The sequence below is a fragment of the Hippocampus bargibanti genome, linkage group LG06 (genome assembly GCF_051943395.1).
Source record: "Hippocampus bargibanti isolate YZ-2025 linkage group LG06, ASM5194339v1, whole genome shotgun sequence".
NCBI classification, from domain to species: Eukaryota; Metazoa; Chordata; class Actinopteri; order Syngnathiformes; family Syngnathidae; genus Hippocampus; species Hippocampus bargibanti.
In genome coordinates this window covers 19,300,001-19,327,549 of record NC_142739.1, presented here as the reverse complement: position 1 = coordinate 19,327,549, position 27,549 = coordinate 19,300,001, and the positions used below count along the sequence as shown (strand labels likewise).

At 44.4% G+C, this 27,549-nt stretch overlaps 2 protein-coding genes across 4 annotated transcripts in view; one reads left to right on the top strand and one right to left on the bottom strand.

The window, feature by feature from the left end:
* LOC148896682 (aldehyde dehydrogenase, mitochondrial-like) overlaps nucleotides 1-15,603 on the bottom strand; it is a 31,216-nt gene extending 15,613 nt beyond the window's left edge. Inside the window, exons 1-7 of one of the 3 annotated variants that reach the window (XM_088998129.1) lie at nucleotides 15,427-15,600; nucleotides 14,905-15,009; nucleotides 10,538-10,678; nucleotides 10,186-10,265; nucleotides 8,709-8,820; nucleotides 5,177-5,305; nucleotides 4,567-4,680 (exon numbers count right to left, since the gene is read on the bottom strand). In XM_088998129.1, coding sequence (XP_088854255.1) covers nucleotides 4,567-4,680; nucleotides 5,177-5,305; nucleotides 8,709-8,820; nucleotides 10,186-10,265; nucleotides 10,538-10,678; nucleotides 14,905-15,009; nucleotides 15,427-15,543 — 798 coding nt within the window. In that variant the 5' untranslated portion in view covers nucleotides 15,544-15,600. Of the gene's footprint in view, nucleotides 1-4,566; nucleotides 4,681-5,176; nucleotides 5,306-8,708; nucleotides 8,928-10,185; nucleotides 10,266-10,537; nucleotides 10,679-14,904; nucleotides 15,010-15,426 lie in introns of all 3 variants that reach the window. The other 2 variants (XM_088998128.1, XM_088998130.1) reach the window with 2 other exon arrangements.
* Nucleotides 15,604-23,029: 7,426 nt separating this feature from the next.
* Nucleotides 23,030-27,549, top strand: part of rbm42 (RNA binding motif protein 42) — a 23,774-nt gene continuing 19,254 nt past the window's right edge. Inside the window, exons 1-3 of the mRNA XM_088998143.1 lie at nucleotides 23,030-23,319; nucleotides 25,609-25,666; nucleotides 25,869-26,004. Of these exons, the coding sequence (XP_088854269.1) occupies nucleotides 25,611-25,666; nucleotides 25,869-26,004 (192 nt within the window). The 5' untranslated portion in view covers nucleotides 23,030-23,319; nucleotides 25,609-25,610. The remainder of the gene's footprint in view (nucleotides 23,320-25,608; nucleotides 25,667-25,868; nucleotides 26,005-27,549) is intronic.

The following is a 27,549-nucleotide window of genomic DNA, read 5'->3' as shown; positions in this document are numbered from 1 at the left end:
GGGATGGACAGGCTGACAGACGATGTTTGACAAGAATCTCCTTGGACCATGATGTTTGCAGATGACATTGTGATCTGTAGCGAGAACGGGGAACAGGTGGCGGAGAAACTAGAGATGTGGAGATATGCCCTGGAAAGGAGAGGAATGAAGATCAGTCGCAGCAAGACGGAATATATGTGTGTGAATGAGAGGGATCCAAGTGCAAGAGTGATGCTACAGGGGGAAGAGATAAAGAAGGTGGAGGATTTTAAGTACTTGGGGTCAACTGTCCAGAGCAATGGAGAGTGTGGAAAAGAGGTGAAGAAGCGTGTCCACGCAGGCTGGAGCGGCTGGAGAAAAATGTCAGGTGTGTTGTGTGATCGAAGGGTTTCAGCTAGGATATAAGGAAAAGTGTATAAAACCGTGGTCAGACCAGCCATGATGTTTGGACTGGAGACAGTGCCGCTGAAGAAAAGACAGGAAGCAGAGCAGGAGGTAGCAGAGCTGAAGATGTTGAGGTTTTCTTTGGGAGTGACCAGGTTGGATAGGATCAGGAATGAGTACATTAGAGGGACAACTCATATTAGAGGCTTTGGAGATAAAGTCAGAGAGGCCAGACTGAGATGGTTTGGACATGTCCAGAGGAGAGAGAGTGACTATATCGGGAGAAGGATGCTGAGCCTTGAACTGCCAGGCAGAAGACCGAGAGGAAGACCGAAGAGGAGGTTTATGGATGTGGTCAAAGAGGACATGAAGGTAGCTGGTGTGAGAGAAGAGGATGCACAAAACCGGGATAGATGGAGGACATTGATTCGCTGTGGCGACCCCTGAAGGGAAAAGCCGAAAGGAAAAGGAGAAGATAATGAGGACTCTCAAATCAACAAATATATTATTATTCTTTGCACTAAATTCTGCTGTGCTGATGACCATTTTGTGTTTGGGTGCCTTTTACTTAGCATCTTCATCTTTATTGAGTTCATAGAGTTGTTTGTTCTGTAGCCTCAAGGAGACACAAGCCAGTGTCTTCTTGTGCCGGTCCCAGGCCCGGGTAAATAGAGGGTTGTGTCAGGAAGGGCATCCGACATAAAAGCTGGGCCAAAACAAACATGCGAATCAAACCTGAAGATTGAGGACACTGATTTGCTGTGGTGACCCCTTGAAGGGAAAATCGTTAAGGAAAAGAAGACGAGCGCAACTCATGTAGCACAAATACAGTAAAGTCTCGTTATATCGATATTCTCGGGAGTTAGAAAAAATGTCGATATAACCGTACTGTCGATATATCCGTCCTGCGCCGAACTGCATTGACAAAAGCCGCCAAAAGAGGGCATCCAAGCGCCATATAAGAAACGGAGCTGGCCATGAGCTCGCCATTTCGTGCCTCTTTTTTTTCTGGTGAGAGATGTTTCCCCCAATGTTGCCTCAAAATGGCACATATAATTCTTTAATCGATTGCAAACATGTATGGTTTCCTCTTCAGAACTACAGTGTATTTCAATCATATTCATAACTGGATGTGTAACAAGAAAGCATATTATCCGAATCTGAAGCCATTGTTTGGATTCACAAGCAATGCAAGACGTCTTGGCGTGAAGTCATTTTTATTGGTGTTTTGCATTTGAATAAAAAAGTGACATCGGTTGTCCTTTAATACACAGTATGGAATGTATGGCAATTTTCAAAATCATCACGCTTCAGCAGACACAACAAGAAACATTGTTGCAAAAAAACGATTGCATTCATATACAATACAGTGGGTATGTACATAACACAACAGGGAAACTGCAACACTTACTACATCTTACTATATTATGTATGCAGTTTAAAAAAGTCATCAATCTTCTGCTTCCCATTTTTACCTTTTAACACAAACACTTCAATCTCGTCTGCTACACACGAGCTAGCGCAGACATGGGCAAACTACGGCCCGCGGGCCACATACGGCCCGTTAGGCTTTTTAATCCGGCCCGCCAAACTTGCCCAAATTATAGTAAAAACAGTGTCTGAAACTCATGACAAAAAGTTAGCTGGACAACAGGGCAGATAACTGAAAAGTTGCCTGCCCCATTCTTCACAACTTGAAGCACAATGAGACAACTAACCACATTAAATAAAACATTGTCACGAAGTACAGTAAAACGTCTGTGTAAGCTCTCAGTCGTACAGGAGTGGTCCATCGATGAGAAGGTTTCTTCAGCCGTCATCTGTACAAAACCGAAAACCTTCACTTTTGTACAGATGACGGCTGAAGAAACCTTCTCATCGATGAAGTACGTATATTTTTTTTTTTTAATTAAGAATACTACAAATGCTACCTTACTTAACTTGCGCTAAATGTGCATGGCTGCAGATTTTGCTGCAGTAGTCGATTGTCATTGTGGTGCACAATGCAACGTTTGCATTGCTTCCTACGAGCCACTAAGCCCCTTTCATAAGTCTCACGTACTTTACAGTCACGGTTTAATGTAAATTTACGTTTTGTAGCGTCACATATGTTGTTAGCTTCTTTTGAATCTTTCTTCTGGGCTGAGGTTCTGTGCATCTATTTTGGAAAATGACATGCAATTGCACGACTTTATAACGCTTGCGAAATTCCGGAAGAAAGAAGCAGGCTTCTGATTGGCTGCCATGCGGAGTATGCAAACTTCAGGTAGCCTATGTCTGTGTGCTCGGCGACGGTACACGTGTACTGTTTGCGGGTGAAGGCGAGGGCGTCAGTGAGGAGTTTGTTGAGCGCGCGGTCAGGACAAACCATCTATGATTTGGCGAAATTTAACACAAGTAGGTATTATTGAGCTTGAATATTTCGTTGTGAAATAATATGTTTTGAATGTTGAAAGTGATTCCATTTTTCAATAAATGTTGATTTCTTTAACTTTGCCCCTTCAATGAAAACTTATTAAAAACAGACGCAATCTTGATAAATCACAGTGCATATGTTATTGTAATCTATTTCCATTTCCTCCTCCAAGTATCTGCGAAATAGTATGTAAACGCCATATTCCTTGAGACAAATTTATTAACTGATCAGGGATATTTTTCACATTTGAAAGACAGTTAATAAATTGGGTTCTTACTGTGCTATGAGGTTTGTACACACTCCATTAAAAGGACAACTGACACCATTTTTTTGTTTCCCACTGACATCAGAAAAACGTTTTATAGCATCTAAAATACCCAAATCAGGCAGGCTGATATTTTTAGTTAAATGAAAAACACAAATAAAAATGACTTCAAAATGAATCCGGAAATGGCCAGTTTCAGAAGGTCCCACCCCCTTGTTCGTGACGTCACGCCAAGACGTCTTGCCTTGCTCGAGAATCAAAACAATGGCTTCAGATTCGGAGAAGATGTTTTCTTGTTACTCATCCAGTTATATGATTCAAATAGTTCTGAAGACGAAAGCATAAATGTTTGCAATTGATTCAAGGAGTCCTCCCATATCAATTCGAGCCGTCAATGACAGCAATCTAGCACCCAGAAAATGCAGAAGATTGCGCCCAAGCTCCGTTTGAAATGGGCTGATTTGTCAGCTAGGAATTTGTGTCAGCAAATATCAAATAGTTGTCTTGGTGCAACACACAACGATTCACCATAGCGTTATTTATGTGTTTTCCTTCTAATTTCGCCATCAACACGGATCAACACGAAGTTTTCAGACCAAACAAAGTACCGCAAAATGCATTGTGTGTCGCTTTCTCGGTCAGGGGCGTTCCCTCTGTGATGTCACATGGGGATCGTCATCAACTAGAAAACAAGACTTCATGAATATTCAGCGCAAGTCTTAAAACGTAAACTATAGCTATATGCTGTGGAATCTTTGTAAAATACGCTCAGTCGAAGTCATTTGAAGTGATTTTATAAATTATGGACATAACTTGTCCGGAGGCGTCGGTTGTCCTTTAATGCTTTAGTATTTCCGGCCCAAACACTCCCTCCAAATGCTCCTGGCCCGGCCCCTCTGTCAAATTTTAGAACCGAATGCGGCCCGCGAGTCAAAAAGTTTGCCCACCCCTGAGTTAGCGTCTGAAAATGAAAATGGCTCTGCTACACGGGAGCTGGTCACGTAACAAACTCACGTGACCAAGTCGACCAATGGCACGACCGATGGCGTGTATCGATATATATTATATTATATCGATAATATAAACATAGCAAAATGGCCGGCGGGAGATGAAAAAGAGCACCGTAGTAACCGGATTATCGTAAAAACCACGAATCGTACTAAACGGAACTAATTATACATAAAAAGACTAGAAATGTGCACGGGAAATGAAAATAGTGTCATAATAAGCAGTATTATCAATATAAACGATATCGATATAACGAGACTTTACTGTATTGTAATTGCCGCTGCCTGTGACGCACAAGTTTCAACTGTGCGATGCAAGTCTTCATTCAGAATGATGCATTATATATTTCCGAATGACACTTTGTATTCTCTATCTACATTTGTACTGTATGTCCGTAATCAACTTTTTCCAAAGTGTCTTTTTTTCCACAATTTAAGAGTGACAAACATAATTGGCACATCAACACAATGCTGATTCTTTTTTGGGGTGGAAACCAGGGACAGCCTGTTCCTACCTCAGTGGATCCTGTGAAGGCCACTTTGTCAACATCCATGTGTCCTGCAATGGCAGCTCCAGCTGAGGGCCCCATGCCGGCCAAAATATTCACCACTCCTTCTGGAAACCCCACCTGGAAAGAAAATGTTACTCCTCTAGAACAAAATAAACAAACAAATTGCTGTTATCCACTAAAAATTCAATTTCTACACAAGTCCAAAGACCATTCATATGATGGATGAATTTTCCCGGTTAACCTTTGCGTTTCATTCTATCTTTCTCAAACCCTCATCAATTGATTTATGCTTTATTTTATGACATTTCAAATGCTATCGTGTCATTGTGGACCCTCAACACTGATCTTTACACAAATATTAATGATTGAACAAGACTGATTACAATATTTGTTTTGCAGCAAGAAATTATGAAGAGTTGAAGAAAAAGACATACACCAATGAAAGGCAAACAGGTAATCAATAATTAATAAATATTGGTACCAATTCATTGACTCATTTATGAACTTGTGATATTTACCAACGAGGAAGAGATAATGTTTAAAGTCAGTGATTTTCACTGTCATAAATTTGAGTCTGTAAGACACACAGAAAAAAACAAACGCAACATAGTACCTCTTTTATCAGGTTGGCTACGTAGAGAGCGGTAAGCGGGGTCTGTTCAGCAACTTTCATCACCACAGTGTTACCAGTTGCAAGAGCGGGGCCAAGTTTCCACGCCTGCATCAAGAGGGGGAAGTTCCACTGCAGGAGGAAAGAAAGGCAAGAGCAAACAGAACTTGAGCACTTTGCATGCACTCTCAATGGTTTGATCTCATATCGCAAATATTCTGACTCGACTTGAAAAACAAGTCGAGTTTTTGAAACACAAATCAGAGTCCCACACCTCACACCTTGAGGACATAGCGAGACAACATCTGGCGGCAATAGTGGCAGAAAGGCGGAAAGAATATGCTGGTGCTTATTTATCAAATCAAAGATATCATAAACAAAACTGAGGTAACATTATAATAGTCTTAAATTGATTGCTCTTAAATACAAGTACAATGTCAAGTTGGGACATTGCATTTGCTAATCGCGTTCAATCTAAATTTGATTGAATACACTACAAAAACAAGATATTTAATGTTCAAAGTGATAAACTTTATTGTTCTTGGAAATTAATCATTACCTTAGAATTTGGGGTTCTAACATGTTCCAAAAAAGATGGACCATCCAGAAACATCACCATATTATCTTTGCCTGACCTGATATAAGATGGTTTGATGTAAAGTGGAAATGTAGTCTGTGGTCTGACGAGTATACATGTTGAATCGTTTTTGGAAATTGTGGATGTTGTGTCGCCAGAGCCAAACAGAAAAATCCTGACTGTTACTTTGTTAGATACAAAGTTCAAAAGCCACCATCTGGGACGGTAAAAAAGGCTGTGTTAGTACCATGGCAACAGTAATTTACACTTCTTTGAAGGCACCATTAATGCTGAAAGATGCATGCATTTTTTTTCATGGACGCATCTGCTTGTTGCAGCGAGACCATGCTCCAACACTTTCTGCACATGTTATGACAGGGTGGCTACATCGTAAAAGAGTGCGGGTACTTCAGTGACCTTTCTGCAGTCCAGACCTGTCTTGCATTGTAAACCTATTGTGGCTTATGAAGTGTAATAGAAAACAACAGAGACGCCGGACTGTTTAAGACCTTAAACTGGATATTGAGCAAGAGTGGGAAATATTTCCACCTAGAAACATGCCACAATCCAGTTGACAAATGTTTCTTGAATGTTGTTAAAAGAAAAGCTGACTTAACACATGCTACTGAGTGTAATGCATGACAAAGTTCTGAATGGTTCAGTACATGTCACAGTGATAAAATTCCAAGTTAATTATTGTTTGTGTGAAAATATATACAGTAAAGTCTCGTTATATCGATATTCTCGGGAGTCGGAAAAAATATAGATATAACTGGACTATCGATATATCCGATCCTGCGGCATGTAAATTTTCTCCTTGTGTTCATAGAAATAGTATCGTAATAAGCAGTACTATCGATATAATCGATATCGATATAACGAGACTTTACTGTATATCAGTTTGGGGCCGAAGTAGCAAGATCCTGAATTGCAGCAACTCAATTGCATGTTGACTGACAGATTCCACAGATTGCCAGTGGCCGTGTGAGGTGTGATATACAAAGTTCGCAATTGATAACAGGTGTTGTGGTGGAGACCACTGTAAAAAAAATGAGAATGCTGCAAGAGCAAAATTAAGTCTGAAGTGACGGAATCTGGCGCATAAAAGAAAGATGAATATTGCATATGTATACAAATGTATTATTCATCATTTTGAGGAAGCCACCAACCGGATCATAAAAGCCAGCTTTTATTTAACTAATGCCGAGAGAATGAGAATTGCCTGCTCTTCTGAGTTGAAAACTTGAGACAACACATCCAAAAACATTTTCTTAATGCCAACCGCCACAATCTGCTAAAATGATGCAGACAAGGAAATGCAGAGTAGAGAGAATTACAGTGATACCTGGTTTTACGAACGCTTTAGCTCACGCACTTTTCGCCTTACGAACATTAAATTTGCGAGAATATAATTTTGGCATACGAACTAGTTTTCGGCAGACGAACCAAACCCACAGCGCCACTGTGGCTGGCGGACTAGTTTTCCACACTCCCTTTGAGTGCAGTTGTGGTTTGCTATCGAGTGGAGTACTTTTGCTCTTATAGGACCGAAAAAGAACCCACTACAGGCTAGTGTTAAGCCGAAGAGGACACAAAAGAAAAATTATGGTCGAGCAGAAGAAGGAGATCCCCAAAAAACACGAACGAGGTGTGCGTTTGTGTGACTTAGCGTCCCACTACCAGTATGCTAAGTCGACCATTGCTATGTGTGCCTACGGCTGTTTCTGTGTTGTCTAAGCAACGGTTTCAGGCAATAGAAGAGGTTGAAAAACCTGTTGATTTGGACTACTGAAAAGCAGCTAGCAGGGGATTGTGTGAGTGAGGGTATTATCGCCAAGAAAGCACGGCAACTTCACTCGGGTATCATCAAGAGGCAACTTCATTAACGACCATCACAAAGGTAAATAAAATGACTTTGTATAATAATACAGTACAATCCAATTGCACATTTATGATACGTAAAATAAGGTATATTTTTGTTTAGTTTTAAGTCTTATTTAGTAGAAAATTATGTTTTATGGGGACCTGGGAACTGATTATTTTCATGTTTAATGGTTTCTTATGGGAAATAAATGTTTGGCAGACGAAGGTTTCGCCTTACACACACTTTCTGGGAACCAATTAAGTTCGTAAACTGAGGTATCACTGTATTGTCAAAAGTGATATGGCACCAAATGACATTCCTAACAAACTCCTCTTTTAAGATAACCCCAACTCAATTTCTCTTTCTGTCTTCACCATGATAGAACAACTTAAACCCTGACCCTAAGCTTCTAGCCTTGCTCCCTTTCCACCTGGTCTCCTGGACACACAGTATGTCTACCTTCCTTCTCTGCATCATGTCAACCAGCTCTCTACCTTTACCTGTCATTGTTCCTACATTCAAAGTTCCTATTCTTAGTTCTATACTCTTGGCGTTCCAACTCTCTCTTTTCCTCCGGGCACACCTCCCTCCTCTACTTCTTCGACCAACATCAGTCCATTTTCCACTGGCACCCTGAAGGTCAACAGTACCTATGGCGGCCGTTGTTAACCCGGGCCTCGTATGGGATTCATAGGTTTGATTCGCATATTTGTTTTGGCAATTTTTTTTACGTCAGATGCTCTTCCTGACACAACCCTCTGTATTTATCCGGGCTTGGGACCGGCACAATAAGACACTGGCTTGTGCCCCCTTGTGGCTACATTCACTTCAGAAATGTCTATACCGCCTTCTATTTGGTCTCCGGTTTCAGAAACCAAACCGCTTGTGGTAACTCAACATTTGAGTACAATGCACATATTGAATTACACACCAATTTTTCCTATTTGACAGACGATTCAGGATGCACCTGACAAGTAGATCAGCTCTACTTTGGAGCTTCCATTGCATGGACACTAAATGCAGCCTTGTGTGTGGAATTTGAACTGAATGCATTTGTTTCATTCTTGCAGTTCATAAAGTCTTTTGCCACTTACCGGTATGATTTGTCCACAGACTCCAATAGGTTCATGTCTGGTGTAGCAGAAATAATCTCCATCAATGGGGATAGTCTTTCCCTCCCATTTGTCAGCCCAGCCTGCGTAATACCTGTGAACATCACAAGTGTCACGTCCGCTCGAGGAGTGGTGACAAGACTCGAGGGATGCCGGAAGGTAGTGGGGATCGGATCCGAAATACACGGTGGACACAGTGATCTAAATAAAGAGTGAGAGTGAGAGAGACTGAGCAACATCAAACATAACAGAACGTCGAGAACAAGGAAGGGAGAACGATAGAACGGTGAGAGAGGCTTTTATAGCCTGAAGGCACAATCAAGGAAATGGGGAACAGGGGCCCGCTCAAGGAGCAGAGGAGGATGTCACGTCACTTGAGGCTCGAGGGCTGGGCTCGAGTGACGAAAGGAAAGCGGGGAGTGTGGATCCAAAATACACGGCGAGACAGATACTCGTATACAAAAGTCTTTACTGAGGCACGCATGAAAAAATGACAGCAGGATGAGGTGAGTGAGGGAGATCGGTGACAGCTGATCTGACGGCACGGAAGTAGCAGGGTAGCTTTCAGAATACTCCGACGGCGACTGTATTGCGCAATCGGTAGATATAGTCAGAAGGCACAATCAAGGGAATGACAATCAGCTGTGGGGACCCAGGTGCATGATGATGGGAGGGGCCGTCTCCAGGGAGCAGCGGAGGAGGTGACAGGAGGGGTGGGGCGCGCCCAGGACGGCGACGAGATGTGACAGAGGAAGAGACAGGAGGGGAGGTGCTCGCTCCTGGCAGCGACAAGGATGTCACAACAAGTACATCAAAACAAAGGCGGACGTCCTCATACTGGACAATGGCATCGAGAAGGTTTGAGGAAGGAATGGCCAACCCTCCTAGAACTCTGGTCGTGCTTTGGTATGGGACTTTTGTGCTTGTGACAGATTGTCCATAACAAGCAAAGCCATGTTCAAACCAAGGGTGTCCAAATGGGTCCTTAGCACCAGGACAATCAACTTCGTAATTGTGTAAGCAACCTCGTGGCCACATACAGTATCTTGGACACTGAGGTATAGAAAAGAGCAAAGCCAATCCCCATCAGATGATGTGTTTGCTTCAAATGTGGAAAACGATGCTTGTCAGGCCAGGCAGAATTATATGATATATGATATCATAAAAAGATATATATGATAACACCTGGCAGAATCCACCCCACATGTGGTTTGTTGATTTGGAGCCGACATTTTGAGCATGAGAAGAATGATGTAAACCCCCAATTCTGATGGAAAAAAATGATGCCACCCTATAACTCAACCAAGAAATTTCATGAGTGGATGTATACTTGCTACAGGATTACATGAAATATTTTAAAACACAGACACGGTGAGCGAAAGAAGAGAAGAAACAAATTATATTTTCAAATTCTCTAGCCCACATGTTTGGCAACGGTCTCGGACCCAGGCTTTATTACCTGAGACATTTGACCACATTGGGCAGATCCACTGTGTAGGAAACAGCATATGGCTTCCCATTGTCAAGGGTCTCTAGTTCCTATGGAAACGAAGTCAAATACGTACAATCTGTTTAGGACCAATAATGACCTTTGATGCTTTGACAACCCGTATAAATTAGTTTGAAATGTGATTAATCTGTGTCTACAACTTTATTACAGTGTGTAACACCCTCTTCAATGTGCATGTGCTGACTTACTAAAAAAACTAGATTCACACACAAACCAATGCGATGAAAGCAGAACACACTTGTATGATCATATCGACCAAATAAAATAAGGGTGCTTTGAACTCATTTTCAATGTAACCTACAGCAAGGTAGGCGGAATCCCTCTCAATTGCATCTGCCAACCGGCTGAGAAGCAGGCCTCTTTGAGAGGCATCCATCCGTCTCCATGGCGACCCCAACCGGAAGGCATCACGTGCCGCTTTCACTGCCTTGTCAACATCCACCTGAAAATATAAAAACAAACTTTTTTAACATTTGTCAGTGGCATTCTGAAAAAAAGCAAAGTAATTACATACTTAATTGTCAATAACACAACAAAATACAGTTTTTGCTGCTCACATTCCCAGACCGGAGGAGTTTTCTGGGAGCATAATGCTCCAAGATGACCTCAGGTGAAAAGTAGACAACAATTAGAGTTTCATAAACCCTCGTCATTCACTGGGTGGGACCTGAAACCACGCAGCCTGTATAGAAGTCAGGCAAGTGAAACAAAATACTGTCAGCAAAGACCAGTCTGCACATGAACAACAAAAGATCAAAGATTCCGAACACAATGGCAACGCCAGCTCAAGGTTTTGTCTCTCTTTGGAAAAAAAATACAAATCATCGATGAGTATCATTTTTGACGAGTCTGGAAATGCCTGCCCTAAAAATTCACAGAAACATACCTTCAAAATGAAATGCAATTGTACAAAAAGAAAGGCAAGACTGTAGGTGAAAAGTGTGTGTTCTCTCCATGCCAGTGTGGGTTTTCCCCAGGTACTCCGGTTTCCTCCCACATTCCAAAACCATGCATGGCAGGCTGATTGTACACTCCTAATTGTCCCCTTTGTGTGAGGGTGAGCGCGAATGCTTTTCCGTTTCTGTGTGCTTTGCGATTGGTAGACAACTGGTTGAGAGTGTCCTTTGCATATTGCCCGTTGACAGCTGGGATGGGCTCCAGCAGACCCAGCAACCCTTGTGAGGATAGAGTGGAACAAGGAAAACACAAGAACACGGTTCTATAAAAACCCCTTCAAGTTCGTCAAAGACCTCTTTGCTAAGGACAAAAGCGGAATCCTGAAAACCTCAAAGCAGGAACTTGAAAAGCACCTGGAAAAGGTCCTCCAGGACACAAAAAGGCATGGAAAACTACTTATCCCACATGACATCCCCTGAACCACCCGAATTCAACTTCGAGACTGGCCCTCCAAAATGGAAGGAAGTGGACAACACACTACGGCATGCCAGATCAGCATCAGCCCCCGGGCCAAATGGACTTCCATACAAGCTCTACAAGAGTGCACCAGATGTTCTGCGCTATCTTTGGAGGCTCATGAGGATTGTGTGGCAGAAAGGGACAATACCAAAGGCATGGCGAAGGGCCGGTGGCGTACTAATTCCCAAGGAGAAGGATGCCGCAGACATTAGTCAATTCCGGCCAATTAGCCTTCTCAACGTTGAGGGGAAAATCTTTTTTAGTGTGTTAGCACGGAGACTTTCCACCTACCTGGAGAAGAACAAGTACGTTGATACTTCTGTACAGAAGGCTGGCATCCCTGGGTTCTCTGGTAGCTTGGAGCACACCAGTATAATCTGGCACCAAATCCAAGCAACAAAGAAAGACAAGAGAGATCTTCATGTCATATTCCTCGACCTGGCCAATGCCTTTGGCTCAGTTCCCCATAACCTTCTTTGGGAATCCTTCAACTTCTTCCTGCAACTGTGCTTCACAACACCTGACTTCATAACATCATGGCAGGTTGTACGATTTTACCCCTGGCCTTCACAATGGCCATGGAGGTCATAATCAGGGCGTGAAGGTGGGTGGTGGGATCCACCTCCCATACATGGATGACATGACCACCTTGACCACTACTGCAGCCCTAAGGCACAGCAACATCGTGGGACACGTCCAGCTAGGAAGAGGGAGCTTTGGCCTTACAAGCAAACCATCTTGGCGTAAGGCCTCAACATCGGAAAGAAGGAAAATGGTGATGGAAGAGCTGCGCCGCCAAGAGGAAGCTGAAAGAACTGTGAAGGCTGTATCTCTTGCCAAGTAGGGACAATGGATGAGGTGGGAAGGCCTGGAGAAGCGAAAGCTCAGCTGGAGGGATCTCTGGGAAATGGAGGCAAGCAACATCAGCTTCATCGTCAGAGCTATCAATGATGTGCTCATCTCCAAAAAATCTCCACCAATGGTATGGCGAAGATCCAACTTGTTACCTGTGTCCAACTCCAGGAACTCTCAAACACATCCTGACGGGTTGTAAGACCAGCCTCACACAAGGCCGCTACACCTGGAGGCACAACCAGGTCCTGAAGAGTTTGGCAGTTGTCCTTGAGAGCAATAGGAATACCATCAACTCCTTGCCCATGAGAGCCTCCACTTCCAGCACAGCACCGTTGACTTTTATCCGAGAGGGAGAGAAAAAGCCCAAACATCCTCCTGCAAAACTAGAGGTTGGAAGCTGGCCAGGGCCCGGGATTGGAAGATGCGGGTTGACATTGGCCAGCAATTGGTTTTCCCAGCGGGGATTGCAGCCACCACCCTAAGACCAGACTTGGTGCTCTGGTCCCCTTCACACAAGGCTGTCTACATCACAGAACTTACAGTCCCGTGGGAAAACTGAGTTGAAGAGGCCTATGAGCGCAAGAAGCTGCGCTATGCAGAACTCGCAGTGGATGCGCAACAGCGAGGATGGAAAGCCAAGGTCTATCCCATTGAAGTTGGATGTAGAGGGTTTGTGGCTTCCTCCACCATCAAACTGCTAAAAGACCTGGGCATCCATGGACAGGCTCTGCGGCACACAGTTAGGTCACTCTCTGAAGCGGCAGAAAGAAGCAGCCACTGGATCTGGATGAAGAGGAAGGACCCTTGTTGGGCTCATAGGTCAGCAACCTAAGACCCCCCCCCACCAGCTTCTGAACATCAGAAGCGGGTGTGATCAACCTGTCACGGGCCACCATCGATGAGGGTGTCTAGTGATGAAAGGCCGAAACACCCAATGATTCTTTGGAGCACTACTGATGATGTGTCCCAAATTAACAACCTTCCCATCCCTGAGGCAAAGCTCCCACACCACTCTCAACGTCAAGGCTAAATCTCATGTGCGGACCATCCATTGGCACAAACTGACAGAATAACATCATGTCCAGTGTTTCATGATTCTGGCACGGAGGGAGCGACTGCTACAGTCACGTGGGACTGTGTTTTTGTTGAACTGATGAAGCTCTTACAGAGGAAAAAACAAAACATGTACAACAGACCAGTCCAGTTTAGATTGACTTGATGTGTTCAGCAGGGATTCCAGACTATTTTCAAGCAAAAAGAGCTCAGGACATTAAAGTCACACAACCCACAATGCACTGCGCCATAGGCTAAACAATGCAATTTTGGCAAGGTAAAAATAAACTCATTGATGAGCCATTTTTAGAAAAGACTCATGGGCAATGCATGTGGTCCTTGGGAGCTACCTGGTACATACGGGCACCACATCGGTGATGTAACGTGTTGTGATCTCAGTTGTTTGGACAAGTGTGACACTACTTTTGCCTACACATGTATGATCGATGAGAAGGTTTCTTCAGCCGTCATCTGTACATATTTGATGGTTTCGGACGTTTCGCCTCCTAGATAGCCTGGATAGGAGGCGAAACGTCCGAAACCTTCAAATTTGTACAGATGACGGCTGAAGAAACCTTCTCATCGATGGACCACTCCTTTACGACTGAGAGCTTACACAGACGTATTACACATGTATGACTAATGTTGCACACCATCAACATGGTGTGCAACATGGTGCACAAACTCTCTCATCAATGATGAGAGAGTTTGTGTGAATGGTCAGACACAGAAAATTAGAGGGAATGGTGCCTGGGAGACAGGTAAAATGCGCTCAAATTAGTGATAAAGCACTGCAACAACAACTGACAGGCAGCTGATATTGGCCCATGTTACAAAGGCCACATTTTACATGCTTTTTGGGATTCTGTTTTCTTCACTGATTGCATCTTTTGTCTGAGTTTAAATTCCTTTAAGACTGTTGAGATTTGGAATCCACAAATGAACTTTCTGCCAAGGCTAAACCCTATGTGAAGTCTAGTTTTGTTTTGTTTCTCTCTTCAGGAAGCTATTGAAGGCTCGCGCGGTCAACCTTTGCACTTTGCTTTTGTTATTTACTTGATATTTGTCATGTTTAAATGTTACAGTGTGAGGAAGGTAATTTTGTTAGGCGGGTTGTGTTCTTATTGACTAGACGGACCTGAAAACCTAGGCACACCTGTGTTAGCATATGAATGCATCATTTCCTTTTTGGATTAAGCAATTTCATTGTCCTTCTCACTTTATGCCCCGAGTGGGTCTACAAACAACTCGGGCTACTGTTACATCTCAGTGTCTTATTTCCCAGTTTCGCTTTATGACGGGATTGGATTTCAATGAATGAATGAAACTATTGTGTTTTCTTACCTCATTTGCCTCAGCCACTTGACAGATGATCTCCCCGGTCGTTGGGTTTACAGTAGGAAATGTTTTCCCGCTTGCTGCGTCCTGCCACTGGTTATTGATGAAAAGCTATACGAATGAAAGGTAAGAATTGGGAATGCATTGTACCACACTGCATACTTTAGGTTACTACGCTTTCTAAGTGTACACCACTACTGGTCAAAAACGTCGTACAACAAAATCACATATCAGTCAGGTCCTGGACAGACGTCTGCAATGTCAGGGCAGGAGCTTTTGGAATATAAAATGTGCAACAATGACGCGACCGGGTGCCACGACAGAAAAAAAAACACAATTTGGGCCTCATTTGTATTTGGTTGACTAATTCGCTTTACCATTATAAAAATCTGGATTTTCAGACGGCGCACTCTTGACTTGTAGTGGTTTAACATTTGTCAATTTCTCACAAAGTATTTGCGTTTAAGCATTATCTCGTACTTAACACGAGTGGCGGTCCATCAGCGAAAAAGCCGACAGAAGCTGTACCTTATTAAAACGAATCTCGGGTTGGGTGCTGGGTGATGGTATAGCCGCAGCGGAGTAGTGACACGCCGATACAGCCTTCACTTGTGGAAGGCTGCGAGAAAACACAGCACGAAGCATTTCGGAAGAGCTCTCCCACCACTGAGAATCTGTCGTTGAACATGAGCACAGAGCTGTGGACCTCCTCAAATGCTTTTTTCACCCCGCCCATCACACGTATTCGTTTCTTGACTAATGAACAACCGACGTGGAGCGCTGATTCGTGCCGCCCACATTTGGTGGATGCGGAAAAGTGAACCGTTTGTTGAAGATGTTGAAGACAAATATTAAGTGATTCAGAGTGAAAACGAACGTTTCACTATTTGCCCGTCGTAACATAATTATATGGACTGAATCAGATAGCATTGCGGTATCACAAAGTCCATGCCTGGTTGGCGCGTCGAATTCCGGGTTCGATTCCAGCTCCGACCTTCCTGTGTGGAGTTTGCATATTTTTCGCGTGTCTATTTTCTCCGAATACACCAGTTTCCTCCCACATTCCAAACACATGCATGTATGGCTGATTGAGCGCTCTACTATGTCACTATAAGGGGGTGGAGGGGTGATGGTTGTTTGTCTTTGTGTGCCCTGCGATTGGGTGGTAACCAGTTCAGGGTGCCCCCATCCTACTGCCAAAGGTCAGCTGATTAGAAAATCAATGGATTGCTGTCAATGATGCGTATAGGTGATTGTCGATAACTGTTTAACCAGAAAATCACATATGTTGACTTGCCAATGGTAAACAGCTCGGTTAGTATCGTGGGTCCAGGTTTTTTTCATGGTTCCTGACATTATAAAATGTGAACATTTTCAGCAGTCCCAACGAGTTGGCAAAGTTTGGCGAATTTTCATGTAGGTCCCCCAAACCCAATACATATTTGCACTTGGCATAGGCGATATAGGCGGTCGCCTAGGGCGCCATATGGTGGAGGGGCGCCGCCACGCCGCCAGTCCCTCTTGGCCTCGAGGAAAAATAATAATTTTCTATGCCCATTGGTGCCCTCACTTAGTGTGTTCTGTCTAGAAAAAATATATATATTAACATTACAAATGAATAAACAGTGACATGTTCCTAAAATATGTATGAGCACGTGAGGTGTTGTTATTGGGTGCGTAAGTGCGGATCAGGGGTCAGGTCGGTCCAGGTCACGTGAGAGACGGGATTTGTAATTTGCAATGGAGAAAGGATCAAGAGGAGTTGGATGGTATATTCCATTAAAACCAACAGTTTATACTGCTTCTGTTGTAAGCTCTTCTCACAGAAAACATACAAACTAATCAGTGATGGACTAATGACTGGAAAAATTGCAGCGACATACTAAAATCGCATGAGAACAGTCCAGATCATTTGAAGCACATGGCCTCATGGAAAGAACTTGAAACTCGTCTTGACAAGGGCCAAACAATAGACAGAGCTGAGATGGCACTAATAGATGCTGAAAAGAGGAGGTGGCGTGATGTCCTGACCAGGTTGGTGGCCATCATACAGTCATTGGCAGAGCGAAATATTGCTCTCAGGGGAACCACAGACAAACTTCATGAACCAAATAACGGCAACTTCCTGAAAGAAGTATAGCTCATGGCAAAGTTTGATCCTGTATTGAAGCAGCATGTTGCTGATGTGGAAACACGCTTTAGCCATGCATCCTATTTGGGAAAAAATATTCAAAATGAACTCATTGAGTGCATTGGTGAAAAGATTGTGGAGGCAATGGTCAAAGAAATTCGACAAAACAAGTACTTCTCAATCATTTTGGATTGCACCCCTGATTTGAGCCATAACGTGCAACTTTCTGTCATCATTCGACATGTTGACAGATGATCTCCCCGGTCGTTGGGTTTACAGTAGAAAATGTTTTCCCGCTTGCTGCGTCCTGCCATTCACCATCCTGGCCAACCAGAAGCCATGGCTGACGGGTGAAGTCCACAGGCTCCTCAGGGCTCGGAACGCTGCCTAGAAAGCTGGCGATGAGCTGGGCCTGAGGACAGCCAGGGCCAACCTGTCACGTGGCATCAGGATGGCCAAGAGACAGCACTCCAGGAGGATCACCAACCACTTCAAAGACAGCAGAGACACCAGGAACCTGTGGCGTGGGATACAGACCATCACAGACAACAAGCCCACTCCACAGACCTGCGAGAACTCCATCACTCTGCTGAACCAGCTGAATGACTTCTTCGCCCGCTTCGAGGCAGACAACAGCACTCCAGCACAGAAGACCCCACCACCTCCCGGCGAACAGGTGCTGACACTGTCCCAGGACAGCGTGAGGCGATCCCTCAGAGGGACCAACGCACGAAAAGCCCCGGGTCCCGACGGCATTCCTGGCCGTGTTCTGAGAGACTGCGCTGTGGAGCTCACAGATGTCTTCACGGACATCTTCAACACCTCTCTGAGCCAGGCTGTTGTGCCCACGTGCCTCAAAGCCACCAACATTATCCCGGTCCCTAAGAAGTCGTCCCCCACCTGCCACAATGACTACCGCCCGGTTGCACTCATTCCCATCCTCATGAAGTGCTTCGAGCGGCTAGTTATGAACCACATCAAGGCTGCCCTCCCCCCCAACCATGACCCCTTCCAATTTGCATATCGGCCCAACCGCTCGACCGATGATGCCATCTCCACTGCTCTCCACACAGCGCTCACCCAGCTGGAGACCAGAGACTCCTACGTCAGACTGCTGTTCATCGACTTCAGCTCAGCATTCAACACAACAACTCACCGATAAACTCAGCAAACTGGGGATCAGCACCTCCCTGTGCAACTGGCTGCTGGACTTCCTGACGGGGAGACCACAGGCAGTCAGAGTTGGCGACAACACTTCCAGCACCATCACGCTGAACACAGGGGCCCCCCAGGGGTGTGTGCTGAGCCCCCTCCTCTTCACTCTGCTCACGCACGACTGCTCACCATCATCACCCAGCTCCAACCTCTTGATAAAGTTTGCGGATGACACGACTGTGGTGGGCCTCATCAACAACGACGAGGAGACAGCCTACAGGGACGAGGTCAGCCGCCTGGCCACGTGGTGCAAGGACAACAATCTTCGTCTGAATGTGGAGAAGACGAAGGAGATTGTTGTGGACTTCAGGAGAGTGCGCCCCCAGCATGCTCCACTAACCATCGACGGTGCTGCAGTGGAGAGAGTGAGCAGCACCAAGTTCATGGGAGTGCACATATCCGAAGACCTGTCCTGGAGCCACAACACGGCATCAATGGCCAAGAGATCCCATCAGCGCCTGTACTTCCTCCGCAAGCTCAAAAGAGTTGGAGCCCCGACCCCCATCACGACCTCCTTCTACCGCGGTACCATAGAGAGCATCCTGACCAGCTGTATCACCGTGTGGTACGGCGCCTGCACCGTGTCCTGCCGTAAGACTCTGCAGCGCATCGTGAGGACAGCTGAGAAGATCATCTGTGTCTCTCCCCCCCCCCCTTCAGGACATCTACAACACCCGCCTCACCCGCAGAGCCATCCGGATCGCTGGCGATCCCACACACCCCTCCCGCAGCCTCTTCAGCCTGCTGCCATCGGGTAGGAGACTGCGGAGTCTCCGAGCCAAGACCAGCAGGCTCAAGGACAGTTTCTGCCACCAGGCAGTCCGGAGGCTCAACTCCCTCCCAGCCCTGCCCAGCCTGCCCCTTCCCACTGCCACACTCCTTGAACTCTGAGTACACGCTACATGCTGTACGATCACCCTGAACTCTATTTTTTGTTCTTTCTCATTTTTTTCTGCAAGACCTCACTTCAACCCTTTCTTGTTGTTTGTTTTTGCATTACTACATTACGTCACTTTATATATGTCACTTCCTCACTTTACATATGTCACTACCTCACTTTACATACGTCACTGCCTCACTTTCCAGACGACACTACCTCACTTTACATACAGAAATTACATGTATTGTCTGTTGTCAATTGTATGTCTTTTAGCCACGTTGCAAGTGCCTTGCATGTCTTGCACGCTGGGTCCGAGAGGACATTAATTTCATCTGTGCTGTATGTCATACATATTAGCATATTTGACAATAAAGCTGGCGGCCCGGTAGTCGAGTGGTTAGCACAATGGCTTCACAGTGCAGAGGTCGCCGGTTCGCGTCCCGGTCCGGCCTCCCTGTGTGGAGTTTGCATGTTCTCCCCGGACCTGCGTGGGTTTTCTCCGGGTCCTCCGGTTTCCTCCCACACTCCAAAAACATGCATGGCAGGCAGATTGACCACTCCAAATTGTCCCTAGGTGTGAGTGAGAGAGTGACTGTTGTTCGTCTTTGTGTGCCCCGCGATTGGCTGGCAACCAATTCAGGGTGTCCCCCGCCTTGTGCCAGAAGACAGCTGAGATAGGCTCCAGCAACCCCCGTGACCCTAATGAGGAATAAGCGGTACGGAAAATGAGATGAGATGAGATGAGATGAGATGAGATGAGACAATAAAGCTGACTTTGACTTGATGTTGCAGTTGAGGACACCCCACAAATAAAAGAGTATTTTATGGGGTTCCTTGAGGCAGAGGAGTCCACTGGAGAAAGCCTTTCAACCCTCATTCGCAAGAGACTTGAAGAGCTCAGCATCCCATTTGAAGACTGTAGAGGTCAGTCTTATGATAATGGAGCAAATATGAAAGGGAAGAGGAAAGGAGTCCAAGCCAGGCTTCTGGAAAAAAAACCCAAGGGCTTTATTTGTGCCATGCGGAGCACACACAGTGAATCTGGTGGTAGCTGATGCAGCAAAAAGCTCTCCAGATGCCACTTGCTACTTTGGCTACCTGCAGAAGATGTTCACACTGTTTTCGGTCTCTACTCAGCGATGGTCCATTAAAAAAAAACATGTCAAGTCAAGTCAAAGTCAAAGTCAGCTTTATTGTCAAATATGCTAATATGCATGACATACAGCACAGATGAAATTACTGTCCTCTCGGACCCAGCATGCAAGGCACTTATAATTACTTTAACAAACATAAACATAAACATGTGACCATAACCCTGAAATCCTGGTCAGATACAAGATGGGAGAGTCGAATCAACAGCGTAGAAGCTGTGAGATACCAGGCTGCAGAAGTCAGAGATGCACTTATAGAGGTGAGGGACAACGCCACAGACCCAAAAATAAAAATCGAGGCACAAACTCTAGCTGAAGAGGTTGGATCTTACAGATTCTCAATCTGCACTGTGGTCTAGCATGACATCCTGACTAAGATTCAACATGTCAGCAAATTATTGCAGTCAGTCACAATGCAAATGGATGTTGGAGTTGAGAAGAACTGAAGCCTCCCTTGTAGCCTATTTTCTTCTGCTCAAGGTGTGCCAAGGAGATGTGTGAGAAGATGAATATAGAGACTGTCCTTAAGCAGAAGAGATTGTGAAAAACAAAGAGACAGTTCTCCTATGAGGTTCCTGACCAGGAAATGACAGACGCCCTCAAGAAAATGGAAATTTCCTTCTTCAATGTGGTGGTGGATGTCTCCATTGTGTCACTGCGGGAAAGATTTGAGACATTGGGTGAAGTTGAGAAGAAGTATGGCGTACTTGTCAACTTCCCTGACCTGCCCAATGAAGAGCTAAGTCAACAATGTCAAACACTCAGCAACACCCTAAGCTGTGGTGGGCAGTCAGATCTGGACTGGAAGGAACTGGTACAGGAATTCGTCTGTGTAAGCTCTCAGTCGTACAGGAGTGGTCCATCGATGAGAAGGTTTCTTCAGCCGTCATCTGTACAAAGGTGAAGGTTTCGGACGTTTCGCCTCCTATCCAAGAGGCTTCGTCAACGAACTAAAGTCTGACTGGTCGTATCGGCCCCATTTATATATCCCTAATGTCCAGACATGGTGGCGCCGGACACAGCTATGATAGGTCCCTACTCTCAGGTTGGGGGGGCAGAGGACCCCTCCCTGTGGCCCCACTGATTGTTCCTACATTCCTGACAGTACCGTACATTGCAGGAGTTTCTGAAAAATTACAAAGAGTCCTTTGGCAACATAAAATTCCTACTTATTTCAAACCGATAAACACGTTAAGGCAAAAATTAGTGCATCCAAAAGATAGGCTACCAAATGAAAAACAAAGTAATGTAGTTTATTCCATACATTGTAAGAATGAAAATTGTAAAGAGCAGTACATTGGGGAGACTCAACAAATTCTCAAAAAAAGACTTTATCAACATCGCAGGGATAATATAAGTGGACCTCAATCGGCAGTACATTTGCACCTAAAAGCTAGCAACCACTCATTTGATGACAATGAGGTTAAAATCTTAGCGAAAGAACATAGATGGTTTGAAAAGGGGGTAAAAGAAGTGATTCTTATAAAACAACAAAATCCTTCATTAAACCGGTCTGGTGGGGTGAGGTTCAATTTGGATCGTTCATACAATAGCCTGCTTAGGCAAAACAGGTTAGGCAACTTTCGTAATGCTGATGAGGGTCGTTATGCTGATGAGGTGATACTGGTGGGAGTGGGGGTAATAGGCCAGTCGTTAGTCAGGAATGTAGGAACAATCAGTGGGGCCACAGGGAGGGGTCCTCTGCCCCCCCAACCTGAGAGTAGGGACCTATCATAGCTGTGTCCGGCGCAACCATGTCTGGACATTAGGGATATATAAATGGGGCCGATACGACCAGTCAGACTTTAGTTCGCTGACGAAGCCTCTTGGATAGGAGGTGAAACGTCCGAAACCTTCACCTTTGTACAGATGACGGCTGAAGAAACCTTCTCATCGATGGTACAGGAATTGCAGAGTTTTCCAGCCCCGGAAAAAACCAAAATGACAACCTTTGAACTTCTCAGCTTCCTACAGGAGAAGAAATTGAAGGAAGTTTACCCCAATATGTGGGTCGCCCCGAGGATTGCTGTCACCATTCCCGTAACAGTTGCTGCTGCAGAGAGGACCTTCTCCAAATTGAAGCTCATCAAAACGTACCTGAGATCCACCATGTCTCAGGAGCGTTTAAATGGACTTGCCCTGATGAGTATAAACCGTGAGATGTCTCGGCAGGTGTCATTTGATGACACCATAGATGCCTTTGCTGCCAGGAAGTCCAGACGTGTCAAATTTTAGTCTTTAGTTGAAAGATACACTGGACAAAGTAACTGTTGTTACTGTTGAGTTTGTTGTTACTCAAATTAAACTGTTGTGATTGCTCAGTTGGCTGTTGTCATTGAATTGTATTGGGGGCGCCGGGATGTAATCTCGCCTAGGGCACCAAATTGGGTAAAGCCGGCCCTGCATATTTGTGAAATTGTAGACGTTGAGGAAGGAGAACACACGACTGAATGTGGAGACGTGTTTATTCCAACGGCTAACAAGTGGATCTCTTTTGAACATGGGAAAATGCAGTAAATTAGTCTTATCGTAACCACGCCCCTTGCTGTACACTTGCTGGGTTAGATACATGGTCTTAGTGCCCGCCCAGCAAAGTACATTTTAAATCATAATTTCTTAAAAAAAAAAACCAACAACAGGGTCATCGCAACGGTCGCTGCTCTGGCTCTCTTTATCTCGATTCCGTTTCTGGTCGACTGCTAGACCATTAATATCCTACACACACTTCAGACCCCGGGCCACGAAGGGGCAGTAGAGTATAAGGAAACGGCGGAAATGCTACCCGACAGCTAATGCTAACAATGTGGTTGACGCGTTGACGACTTATTTCTTTTTTTAGAATCGTGATTATGTGTCGTTATTATCTTCCCAATATGTAGTATATTGATGAACAAGCGAATTATATAACTCAAGGTGGGCCTACATTTTATGACAACAAGGGCAATCATCACTCACAACCACTAGCATTTATATGCTAGTTAAAGCATAGCATCGACAAGACGACGTTCTATTTCACGTCTACAGAATCGCAGTTGCAAATAACGGTAAGTGTGAATCATACGACACGCGATTACATTCGTGAGAATAAATGTTGTTCGCCCGAAAAAATGGCAAAGAAGATAAATGTGGCTGTCCGTCTACCACTTTAAATTTGACCACCCTTTACATTCTAAATCTTTTTACATAGCTCTAAGAACGTTTAACTTAAAACAACAACAAATAATACAACAGAACACAATTTAAACGTGGGAACTAATACTGTATTATTCATGCACGTATGTAAGAATGCATGCACAGTATGTACGAATATTTGTGTGTGTGTGTTTCGTATGTCGAGGGGCTTGATATGACGCTAACCGTGTGATTTCCAACCCTATCGATCTCTACCGACACCACTTTTTTGTTTCCTAACTGACATCAGAAAAACGTTTTATAGCATCTAAAATACCCAAAACACGCAGGATGATATTTTTAGTGAAATGCAAAACACCAATAAAAATGACTTAAAGTGTCCTAAAACTACTTCAAATTTAACCCGGAAGTGGCCATTTTCAGAAGGTCCCGCCTCCTTGTTCGTGGGGTCACGACTCGCCTTGCTCGAGAATCAAAACAATGGATTTGGAGAAGATACTTTATTGTTACTCATCCAGTTATGAAGATGATTCAAATAGTTCTGAAGAGGAAAGCATACATGTTTGCAATCGATTAAAGGATGTAGTCTGTGACATTTTGAGGCATCTGGACAGAAATATAGCACCCAAAAAAATGCAGAAGATGGCGCCAAAGCGCCGTGGAAATGTGCTGATTTGCCTGCTTGGAATATGTGTCAGCGAATATCAAATACAGTAAAGTCTCGTTATATCGATATGCTCAGGAGTTAGAAAAAATGTCGATATAACCGTACTGTCGATATATCTGTCCTGCGCCGAACTGCATTAAGGGGGGGGAACGTAAACGGGGGAGCTTTGATATGGCATGTCATTTTATCATTGGGTTCATGGATTGTGTATCTAACGTGCTTCTTGTACAGTAGTGAAGTGAAAAATAAATTTGTGCTTAAAATAAAAACGTCTTTACACTTTTTAAATGACTATTTCCTTTCAAAAATGCCCCCAATGCAAAATCCTCACGTTCTATTCACACGAAACCAAGGAAAAAAAACAGTTATTGTTGCAAGCGATAAAGATATCTGAATGCTACACAATTAAATACATGGATGAAAAACCAAAACTGCAACGTTTACGTTACTTACGTTGATGAAGTATGTTTGGTCTGAGAAGCGTGTTGCGCCCAAAAGCCGCCATTAGAGGGCATCCAAGCGCCATATAAGAAACTGAGGTGGCCATCGGAGCGCGCCATTTTGTGCCTCTTTTCCTGGGGGTGAGAGATGTTCCCCCAATGTTGCCTCAAAATGGCACATATAATTCTTTAATCGATTGCAAACATGTATGCCATTGTTGTCGCCATTGTTGAAGACAGTAGAAAATGTCGTCTGCTACACACGAGCTGGCGTCTGAAAATGAATATGGCGTCTGCTACACGAGCTGGTCACGTAACAAAGTCACGTGACCAAGTCACGTGTCCAAGTCGACCAATGGCGCGACCGATACAGATTAAGCAAATATCGATTCACCTTAAATATCTTTTGTATCGATATAAACATAGCAAAATGGCCGTCGGGAGATGAAAAAGAGCACCGTAGTAACCGGATTATCGTAAAAACCACGAATCGTACTAAACAGAACTAATTATACATAAAAAGACTAGAAATGTGCACGGGAAATGAAAATAGTGTCGTAATAAGCAGTATTATCAATATAAACGATATCGATATAACGATACTTTACTGTAGTTGTCTTGGTGCAACACACAACGATTCACTATCGCGTTATTTATGTGTTTTCCTTCTAATTTCGCCATCAACATGGATCAACATGAAGTTTTCAGACCAAACAAAGTACCGCAAAATGCATTGTGTGTCCTTTCTCGGTCAGGGGCGTTCCTTCCGTGACATGACGTCAGGAATCGTCATTTACTCAAAAACAAGACGTCCTGAATATTCAGCGCGAGTCTTAAAACGTAAAATACAGCTATATGCGGTGGAATCTGTAAAATCCGCTCAGTAGAAGTCATTTGAAGCGATTTTACAAATTATGGACACAACTTGTCCGGAGGCGTCGGTTGTCCTTTGAAGGAGCGCCCAAAGTATAACGACATGACCTATACGTCTGCAGTTGTAGAAGACCCGAATTAGGCATGATTTCACAGAGTAACGAGTGTCTGAAAATGATGGGTATAATCGAGCAGCTTCTGATGTCTTGTGTGTGTCCTAGCAATGGCACTCAAGTCAGGAGAAGAACGTATGAAGGAGATGGAGGCAGAGATGGCTCTGTAAGTACTAGTCACTGTCCAGTGTTTTAATTGCATACAGATTTGCTACCTAGTTTATTGTTATCATAATCATAAGTTTTATCTCTGGCACTGCTATGTCTCAGGTTCAAAAAAGTAAAACTTTGAATGATCCGTTTTCAGAACATGGAAAATTATCCAACTTCAGTGTCAATGTAAACGTTTGATATGTTTCTTGTTAAAGGTTTGAGCAAGAGGTTCTAGGTGGACCTGTGCCATTATCAGGAAACCCACCCATTATAGAGGCTCTTCCCGTAGCTTTGGCTGTCACAGCGCTCCCTATAGTCCGACCAATTATAGGTACCAACACCTACAGACAGGTTTGTATCCTTTCACTCATTAAGTGCTTTAGCTTTTGTATCGTGTTTTTTTTTCCTCCAGTGAACAAAACAGTTTATTAAAAAAACGTGGTATAAGAAAATAGCCTGGTCTAGTTTGTGTGAACATAATCGCTTAATTTGCTGCCAAGTGTTTCTTGTTATGTAACCAAAAATCTCTCCCTGCTTTTCTTGGCATGCTGACTCAGTCATTGTGATTTCCACGGTAAAACTCTGATGTATCAATTACGTCTCAACCAGTTGCAGGCAAATGGGTACAAAGTTAACAAGCTTCATCCGGGCTTGAAAGTTTGTGCCTGAAATATGTTAAAACTGAAATGTTATTAAACTGAAACTGTGTGTGTGTGCGCGCGTGTGCGTGCGCGCGTGTGTGTGCGTGTGCGTGCGTGTGCGTGCGCGCGCGTGTGTGTGTATATATATATATGTGTGTGTATATATATATATGTATGTGTATATATATATATATGTATGTATGTATGTGTATATATATATCTGTATATATGTATGTGTGTGTGTGTGTATATATATATGTGTGTGTGTGTGTATATATATATGTGCGTATATATATATATATATATATAAATCCTCGTCTCACCCACCATGGGTGGTGTCTGTCCCCATTTCAGCTCGGGTCCTCTACCAGAGGCCAGGAAGCTTGAGGGTTCTGCGCAGTATCCGTGCTGTTCCCAGCACTGCGCTTTTCTGGACCGAGATATCCGATGTTGTTCCCGGGATCTGTTGCAACCACTCGTCGAGTTTGGGGGTCACTGCCCCAAGTGCTCCGACCACCACAGGCACGACTGTCACCTTTACCTTCCAGGCTCTCTCCAGCTCCTCTCTGAGCCCTTGGTATTTCTCGATTTTCTCATGTTCCTTCTTTCTGATGTTCCCATCACTCGGGATCGCTACATCCACGACAACGGCTTTCCTTCCCCCTTTATCTATGACCACGATATCTGGTTGGTTGGCCATTACCATCTTGTCAGTCTGTATCTGGAAGTCCCACAGGATTTTTGCTCGGTCATTCTCCACCACCTTGGGAGGTGTTTCCCATTTTGACCTTGGGGTTTCCAGTCCATACTCCGCACAGATGTTTCGGTAGACTATGCCAGCCACCTGGTTATGGCGCTCCATGTAGGCTTTCCCTGCCAGCATCTTACACCCTGCAGTTACGTGTTGGATTGTCTCAGGTGCCTCTTTGCACAACCTACACCTTGGGTCTTGTCTGGTGTGGTATATCCTTGCCTCTATGGCTCTGGTGTTCAGGGCCTGTTCTTGGGCAGCCAGGATGAGTGCCTCTGTGCTGTCCTTTAGGCCAGCCCTCTCTAGCCACTGATAGGACTTCTTGAGATCAGCCACTTCTGCTATGGTTCGGTGGTACATCCCGTGTAGGGGCTTTTCCTCCCATGATTGTCCCTCTTCCAGCACCTCATCCTCTGTTCCCCATTGACTGAGACATTCTCTGAGTACATCATCCGTTGGAGCCTTCTCTTTGATATATTCATGGAGCTTGGATGTTTCATCCTG